General features: G+C 36.8%; 1 protein-coding gene across 2 annotated transcripts; it reads left to right on the forward strand.

The window, feature by feature from the left end:
* Positions 1-2,284: 2,284 nt before the first annotated feature.
* LOC132645460 (DEAD-box ATP-dependent RNA helicase 31-like) lies at positions 2,285-8,349 on the forward strand. 2 transcript variants are annotated; one of them, XM_060362455.1, is made up of 11 exons: positions 2,285-3,158; positions 3,225-3,671; positions 4,330-4,436; positions 4,693-4,748; positions 5,145-5,369; positions 6,140-6,346; positions 6,417-6,503; positions 6,590-6,685; positions 6,863-7,078; positions 7,569-7,751; positions 7,896-8,349. In XM_060362455.1, exons 1-11 carry the CDS (start codon positions 2,401-2,403, stop codon positions 8,121-8,123), a joined length of 2,610 nt encoding a protein of 869 aa, XP_060218438.1. In that variant the 5' UTR covers positions 2,285-2,400; the 3' UTR covers positions 8,124-8,349. The 2 variants fall into 2 exon arrangements, with proteins under 2 accessions (XP_060218438.1, XP_060218437.1); XM_060362454.1 differs by having other exon boundaries at positions 2,286-3,671.
* The last annotated feature ends 1,141 nt before the right edge of the window (positions 8,350-9,490 follow it).

Raw genomic sequence — 9,490 nt, forward strand, 5'->3', positions numbered from 1 at the left:
TATGCATTTTCACTTATATTTATAGATTTTTTAGGTTAATTGTCTAATTAGGTGTAAACACCACATGCATCTAAATATTGACTTTGGTTCGCCACCAAATCCCAAAGTTATTCTTACTTGACGATTTCACAATTAGCATTTCACCTAATAATTAAGAATGGAGAAGCTCTTCCAAAAACAAGTGTACATGATTTTTAAATATATATAACGACTTAATTATATACAAAGAAAAGCAATTCTGTGAATTAAGGGTGGTCTTATTAAGTTACCAAAAAAAAAAGGTGGTCTTATTAGTTAGTAGTTACCAGTAATATTTTTGGTAAACAAACTCAAGTAATGCATAACCTTCAACTCCTCCTCACTCCATGCATTGTTTTAAAAGATAGAGAACGATATGGAGGCGTTTTAGTAGTATATTTGGAATGGGAGCATAATGTTCTGAGGCAAAAGTGTAAATCCCATCATTTTTAAAATATATATATATATATAAATTATTAGTGAACGTATAAAACTTGTATAAAATCGAAAGTACAATATATTAAAACCTAATTCAAATATCTGCACATGACAATGACTAATTAAGCCATTAACTTTATTACATATTCTAAAACAAAACCATATAGTGTACTATTATATAAACAAGTCACATTAAAATTTTAAAGATAATAAGCGTAGAAGATCACCAATATAACATGCAAAACTCGCTTAAGACGTACAAGACGAACAAACTAACACAAAGTATGGCCCCTGGTTGCTAACTTGTCACACAAGGGCGTAAGACAAATTCAACTAGTATTTCGTTTAAAGCATGGACTCCAAATTATTTGACACAATTGTGTAGAAAATGAACGAGTGTGTGGATCGGTGTTTTAAAGACAGTTTTGGGACTCGTCTCGGGGCGAGACACTGACAAAACTCTTTAAGGCTCACGTGTGGGGCTTAGTTTTGTGGGACTTAGTTTTGTGAGGCTTACGCTTTAAGCGCTCGACTATATGCCATAAACATGCCTAACGCCCAACGCTCGGGGCTCGCTTAACAGTTCTTACACAAATTATGTGTCAAATTTCTTAATTAATATCGGTGACCCTCATAATTCTTTAGTAAATGAATGATGCTTGATAGTTTTTTCCATATAGAAATAAGAAGATTGAGAGTAACTAAAATAAAGTCATGATATTGTTGCATGTTTACTATTTGAGAACATCATGTGGGTGAATATTACTTTAATATTTCTTTTAAAAATACATAGTCGAATTTTACATCTTCACTTGTGTTGGTCTTCATGTTTTTTCCTATGTCTCATTTTTTTTTATTTCGCTATTTGAAAGTGATTTTGTTTTTATTCATAAAGGGGTGATATTTTAAATTTAAATTATAATACTGAATAAAGCTAAGTTTATTCATTATTTTCTTTTAGGAGGTAAATTTCCTAGTGTTATAGTGATATGTTTTAAGAAATTGCGTAGTTAGGATGTTAGAGTTAATTTGCACCTCATAATAGGTTTTAAATCATTACACTGTAAAATCATGTTAGACGTTTTGTTTTCTATGAATTTCTTTGGTCATGTCTTTTAATTCTTTAAAATTATTAATGTGTGTTTTTTTAAATTTTAATGTTATTATACTATTTCACTACACTATAAATTTAAAGATTCATGGGGCTTACGTCCCGTACTAAGTAAAATGCCTCGCCTCACGCCCCCGCTTTTTAAAACACTGGTGTGGATAAATAGAAACGAGCAAAATTGTTGGGACCAAATTGAACATAGCACCAAATTCGTAGCTGATTTAAAAGTGAGTTATGTAGGTATTAAATTCTGCATAAGTAACACCTTATTTGTTAGCTGGTTAAAGAGATAAGTTATTCATGTATAAAATTAATATGGTGTTTAGTTTGAAATTTAGAAACACGTATAATTAATACATGTATAAGTGAATCTATGTATTACTTTATGTAAGATAGAATGTATAACTGATACATGAATAACTAATACACAAATAACTATGGGAAAATTTCAGAAATATACAAGTTAGTCACTCACATTTCAAAAAAATAGCCCAAAACTTACATTATAAAAAATAGGCCACAATATACAAATATATACAGACACTTATACCAATATATACAAACATATAAGAAGGCAGAGAGAGAGAGAAATTTGAGTCATTTTTTATAAGAATTAAAAAAATGGGTCAATTTTCGTAGCTTGTAATTTTCTCAATAACTATACCCTAGTCACCAAAACGTCGTCGTATTCTGACATACAAATATCTCCCTCTCAATCTGTTACCCTTAAACCCTCCAAAAGAGGGGCTTAAACCCTAAAAACCCTATCCTCTCAATTCCTCTTCTTCAAAACCCTAATTTCTCCCCTCCTTTATATTTATCTCCATTTTTCCATGCCTGTCAAGCTATTACCACAGCTTCGTTTCTTCAATTCAACATTCGCAGTTACTCATTTCCCCACTATGAAATGCAATTCAACCTTAAAGCCTAAAGCAATACCCGCTTTTTCTAGAATGTTCCCACACAAGCTCAAGTACAGGTCAGTTGGGTTTCCAATTTTACCGGATCCGGGTCAACAAGAGCTTCGTAAGTTCTCGACCCGGTCCGGTAGACCCGGGTCGGGTTCGGGTCCCGTTTCGAAGAGCTTGATTGAAGATGAAGCTGAACTTAGTGATTGGGTTAGTGGGTTGAGGTCAGATTCTTCGTTTAAGAAAACTCAGGTGTATAGTGATAGTGATGATAATGAGGAAAGGGGAAGGGGTAAATTTGGTAATAAGAGAAGAAGGGATGATGATGATGATGATTTTAGTGGGCCTGATAGGAGAAGTGGAGGACGAGGTGGAATGCAGTCGAATTCGAGGAATGGAGGGAGGTTTGGAAGTGAATTCGGGGGTGGTAGAGGTGGAGGACGAGGTGGAATGCAGTCGAATTCGAGGGGTGGAGGGAGGTTTGGAAATGATAGGGGTGGAAGAAGTGGTGGTCGAGATCGAATGGAGTCGTCAACGAGGGGTGGAGGAAGGTTTGGAAGTGAGGGTAGAGGAAGTGGAGGTCGGGATCGGATGGAGTCGTCAACGAGGGGAGGAAGGTTTGGTAGTGAGGGTAGAGGAAGTGGAGGTCGGGATCGAATGGAGTCGTTATCGCGGGGAGGAAGGTTTGGAAGTGATGTAGGGAGAGGTGGAGGCCGAGATAGGATGGAGTCGTCATCGCGGGGAGGAAGGTTTGGAAGTGATGTAGGGAGAGGTGGAAGCCGAGATAGGATGGAGTCCTTTCCGAGGAAAGGGGGAAGGTTTGGAAGTGAAATGGCGAGTCCGAGTGAGAGTAGGAGGGGTAATGGCAGGGTTGGTAGTGGATATGGTAGAGAAATGGGAGCACAAGGTGGTAGTAGTAGGTTAGGGAGGAAAGAAGGAACGGGTATGGGGCGAGGGAGTTCGATGTTGTTGGATGAAGATGATACAGATGATGAGAATGAAAGTGAGGATGAGGAAGAGGAGAATGGTTATAAGGGGTTTCGGAATTTGATTGATAGTGAGGAAGAAAGTGAAGAATCTGATGAAGACGATGAGGTTAAGGATGAAAAAGTGATATCTTTGGAAAAGGAGGATAGTCCAAGGGCATCACGCCCGAGTTCATCTGGAAAAAGTGATTCCCACCTCACGGAAACCGGGTAATTTATAAAATCATGACTATATATCATGCAGTATACTGATTGTTAGAATGTTTTTGAATAGCTGTCTGGAGCTGTTAGAAGCATGCTATTAAAATAATGAATAAATAATGACACTCGCATATGTGAGCCAAAGGTTTCTGAATCTTTTGCTAGAAAAGCAATGTGGATTTTGGTGGTTATTGTTATTCAGTACTTCTGAGTCACTTAGGATTTAGATATGTGATAGTCGTTATTCGGGTATATGTTAAATGAAAATAGAGAGATAATCCGGGAAAATTTAGTGGATTAGTTATCATGATCAAATATTATGGGAAGAAGAGAGACACTGTATATGCTTAATCATTCTGTAGGAAAACATAACAGAAGGGGACTGATAAAGAAATTTTGATGACGGGGTTGATTGCATGAATGATACCTCATCAATTAGTTGAGAGTGGATCTATTGTTGGCTCTACACATAGAGAGGAGTTTTGCCCAAGAATGTGGTAACTTGTCCAGTTTTAGATGGACCTTCTATAGAACTTCTAATTATCAAGGCAGTTATAATGAAATATTTCTGTTGATGCTCTAAATAACCTGAAGGAAGATTAAATTTCTTCCGTCAATTTAAATATCTTTATTCTATCAGATAATATTTGTATCATTTTTCCTGCAGGTTTGATCAGTTTCCACTCTGTCCCTTGTCTCTGAAAGGAGTTAAAGATGCTGGATACAAAACGATGACCGTAGTGCAGGAGGCAACCCTTCCCGTTATTCTGAAAGGTGAGCTTTTACACTAGCTCGAAGCTTGAAGCATAGAGGGTTGAGATTTCATTCATCAGTTAGTATATAGTGGTTGATGGCTTTGTAAATGATAAGTCCAGTTGTGTTACTTCAACCAGTCTAAAAGTACATGCAGAAACATATTATGTGTTAAGAGTGCTATCCCAGCCTTGTCTGTTGCAAAGATTTTTTGTCTTATTCACTATTATATGCGTTAATGATGACAGTGCCTGTTGTATTCAATTGTATTTGGTAGGAAAGGACGTTCTGGCCAAGGCAAAGACTGGAACTGGGAAAACTGTAGCATTTTTGGTAAAACACTGAATCTTTTCCATCAGAGAGTATCTATTGATATATGAATTAAAAAAAATGTCGCACACAATCCTCATGTAACAAATGGATTTATACTCATTAATGTCACCAGTTATCATTGGTGTTCCGTTGGAGTAACTTCCTTGGTGACTTGTGTAATTGAACATTCCTACTGCCCTCATTTCTTGGAACAGGGCTGATTGAGTTGTGGCTTCGAAATGGATTCTGTAAACCTAGTGCTTTTTAATTAAAAATATCAACTCTGTTAAATTAATCATGTTAAAGATTCTCCAAAAATTGGTATAAAGTTTGCATAGTCATTTTAAATTTGTCTGAGAAATGATTGGCATCTCTGAGATCACGTTAGCCTGAACCATTCTAATAATTTGATTTCAGCTTCCTTCAATTGAAGTTGTGGTAAAATCACCCCCCAACACTCGTGATCAAAAGAGGCCACCAGTTCTGGTGCTTGTGATATGCCCTACCCGGGAGCTTGCAACTCAAGCAGCTGCCGAGGCCAACACCTTGTTAAAATATCACCCTTCAATTGGGGTTCAAGTTGTTATAGGAGGAACACGGCTTGCACTTGAGCAGAAAAGGATGCAAGCAAATCCATGTCAGGTAATTATTTTTCTGAGAAGGGTAACAGAGGTCGTGTCAGGCGGAGTAATTATTGTTGTACACTTATTCATTATAAAGTCCCTGCATTATAAATATATACATGGCTCTTGTGATAAATGAAGTAACAGCTCTCTAGCTGAGAAGAAGAATTCACTTAGATGAAAATTCTGAAACGCTAGTAAAATCTTTGGCGAGCTTTAGTTTTTGATGACTCAGAAAAGGAGGTTTTGTTTTACGTTTAACTGTCGCATACCAGAATGGCAGAATCTAGTACAACTACAATTTATCCACAACAATAATGATATGATTGGATGTAACATTGCAGGCATGGAGTTACATTAAGGGAAAGTTAAGCCCGGCATGATGAATATTAGAAATGCTCCTCACAAGATTCCTTAAGATCTCACAAAGCAAACTTATTATAGTACCTCTTAGCTTAGTCTTATTCATCCTTTGTATGCATCCTTTAGACTGACTGAAGCATGCTTATTAACTTTCTACGGGATAATGTGGCAGGCAAGTCTTTGAGAAGATACAGATGGCTGTGTGAAAGACCTATTTTTGAACAATCTCAGTGCATCCTATGATTGAAAATAAATAATTTTTCAACTTATAGTCATGATTGCCCTTCCAATGCAAGTCAGTGTTCAACTAATGATCAATTAATAACAAATTAGATTGTCTTGGTTGCTTTGCACTTCCAAAAATAACTACTAGGTCCACTTTTCAAAAACGAAATAATTACTAATGTTTTCCAATACGCGACTCAGATACTTGTGGCGACACCTGGGAGGCTTAGAGATCACGTAGAGAATACAGCAGGATTTGCTACTCGATTGATGGGTGTTCAAGTGTTGGTTCTTGATGAAGCTGATCATTTATTGGATATGGGGTTCCGTAAAGAAATTGAGAAAATCATCTCTGCTATTCCAAAACAGCGCCAAACACTTCTCTTTTCTGCAACAGTTCCACCGGAGGTATTTTCTTTTACTCTCGTGGAGTAAGTATTACAAAGAGATGGAAATGAATTTACCTTTAACTTTCCAGGTCCGTCAAATTTGCCATATTGCTTTGAAAAGAGACCATGAATTTATCAATACCGTGGAGGAAGGCAGTGAAGAGACACATGCACAAGTAGGTCTTGGTTATTTCTTGGAGTTCTAGGATTAATACCTTTGTTGGATCTGACTTGACTTTTTAATTCTTTGTGAAATCTTCAGGTTCAGCAGATGCATCTGGTTTCTCCTCTAGAAACACATTTTTCACTTCTTTATGCTCTATTAAAAGAGCACATTGCTGATGATGTTAACTATAAGGTACTATACTTGGAAATTACGTACGAATCGCATATTTTTTTCTGGGTTTCTTGAGGGGAAAAGGAAAAGTAGGTCACCATAGCTTACTTGTCATATATGCTATTTTTGAACTGGAAGTTCAAATAACCATCACTTGCAGATTTCACCTACTATCTTGATTCTGATCCTTGAGTGCAGGTTCTTGTATTTTGCACAACTGCAATGGTGACAAGACTAGTTGCTGAACTTCTTGGTGAACTTAACTTAAATGTGCGGGAGATTCATTCTCGTAAGCCACAAAGCTATAGAACAAGGGTTTCAGATGAATTTCGCAAGTCAACAGGTCTTATTCTAGTTTCATCGGATGTCTCTGCTCGTGGAGTAGATTATCCAGATGTTACCTTAGTTGTACAGGTATGTCTTGTCAACTTGGGTTAGATGTGATGTTACCTGCACAATATTAAATGTCCTTGGTGCAGTCTAGTGTTTAAATTTCTCTACCAAGCCTAGGCTGAATGCGTTTCTTAAATGTAAGTTGTGTCAAAACCCTCCCTCTGACGAAATTAATCTTGTCTTCTATCATCCAACAGGCTAAGTCATGCATTCCTTTTTATTTTTATTTTTAAAATTGGGGGTAGGGGAAACAGGGGAGGGGATTACAAGGTGGTGGGGAATCAGACCCTCACCAACAAGGTGAAAGTTTAGGTAGCCAACCAATTGAGCTACTAAGATTCCCCAAGTCATGCATTCATTGTTCAGTTGGAAGTATTCTGTTACCAGAGTTATTTAGCTGTTCATCTAGACTGATTTCTTAGAAACCAAGCTTTATATATATCGTCTTTACATATGCTTGCTAATGTATATCATGCATCTGTAGGCTCATGTCAACTCCTTTCTTTTGTAGATTGGAGTGCCAGCTGATAGACAGCAGTATATCCATCGTCTAGGTAGAACCGGGCGGAAAGGAAAAGAAGGACAAGGCATTTTATTGTTGGCTCCATGGGAGGAATATTTCTTGTCTACAATTAAAGATTTGCCGATATCAAAGGCACCTGTACCTCTGATTGATCCAGAGACCAAGAAAAAGGTCGGTATTTACTTTGCGTGAGCCATGATTAGTTCTAGCTAGCGGTCATAATCTGAAGAGAATTCCTTTGTTTTCTTTTTCTATTTTTTAAATAACATATTTTTGGTAATAGCAACATTAAGCTAACATATATGCTTTGCGTAGGTGGAACGTGCATTAGCCCATATAGATATGAAAAGCAAAGAAACTGCATACCAGGCATGGCTTGGTTACTATAATTCCAACAGGTCTATTGGTAAGGATAAGTACAGACTTGTTGAACTTGCAAACGAGTTTAGTCGGACAATGGGGCTTGACAACCCTCCAGCAATTCCAAAGCTTGTTCTCGGGAAAATGGGATTGAAAAATGTTCCTGGACTACGTTCCAAGTAAGTTGAGATAGTGTTGCTTCTTCTCATATATGCATACGAAGTGTATATATACACGCGCAGGCCATGCAATGCAACAATTATTTTTTTAGCTTACGCTGCTTTTACAATTGTTTGTAATTTAGTTACTAGGAAGAATTGAAAGCCTTGACAGAGCATAATTTGAGTTCCTTTTCGTTTACAGGCAAATTGGCCTTTCCTCTTTCTAGTAAATTATTTTTGTCTCTTCATTTTAGAGTCCGGAAATTACAAATGCCTGCATTTCTCAGATAGCAGCAATTTTTAAATTGTAGTTTTGTTATCAACCTTTTCCTAATGTGAATTCAAACCCAAAAATGGTGCTAAGACTAATGCTATGTATATCTGTTGGTGGGAAAATCTTAGTAGCTCAGTTTTGGTTGACTACCTGAACTTTCAACATATTGGTGAGGCAACACTCCCCATCTTGTAATCCCTTCTCCTACCCCCATTTTTTTTTTTTTCAAAAAATATACATCTGTTGGTGCCAGTTTTCAACGTTAATGATGTAAATGTTTTGATATTCGACCACTTGATTAAAATTAAAGGAGCATCTAGAATTCCAGGGTGTTCTTATATAAGGTAGAACAAATATTGCCCAACTCCAGAATTGATTCAGTAGGCACCACAGTTCTCTTTGGAAATTGTTCACAGGGATAGAATTTGCTGAAGAATTATTGTCAAACTATTGGATCTAAAATAGCAAGTATATTTTTGGAAAAGGCCTACATATGGATGAAACTTAGAAACCCTCCCAGTGCAACCTCTTCTTTTTCCTTTTGTCTTGAAAAGGAATGTCTAAATAACGCAATCAGTTTGACGCATATAGGAAATATGATCACGAGCATTTATTGGACAAAAATAAACAGGATTCTATATATGGAATGTGAGTTGTAAGTGAAGTCTTACTTGAAAACTAGTGATAAGATTTTGGAAGCTCTTCCATCATCCTCACAGTACTAGATCTCCCAAAAGGTTCATAATGCTCTTCTCATAACAACCAAGAAGCTATACTAAGTTGTCCTACATTGTTCAAAGTTGTGTCAACTACACTGCATCCATATAAAGCACAGATCGAGTTATAGAAACCCACACTCCTTTCAGATAATTAAAAGAGAAAACGTCTCAAGAGTTTAGTCGAAAGGTGAAGTGCTAATGCATAAATTAAACTTTCTGCTCAATGTTGTTGAATTGTATCAGCAGACAAAGGCAGCAGTCTGTCTCTCTGTTTTAGTTATACGGTTTTTTTTTTTTTTGGTGAGAAGCAGTGCTCTCTCTCAATTATCACTCCCTGTTACATTGAGAACTATACTGGCAGCCTATATACAACTTGTATATTTATAGTTTACCTTC

Source organism: Lycium barbarum, chromosome 6 (assembly GCF_019175385.1).
Source record: "Lycium barbarum isolate Lr01 chromosome 6, ASM1917538v2, whole genome shotgun sequence".
Classification (NCBI taxonomy): Eukaryota; Viridiplantae; Streptophyta; class Magnoliopsida; order Solanales; family Solanaceae; genus Lycium; species Lycium barbarum.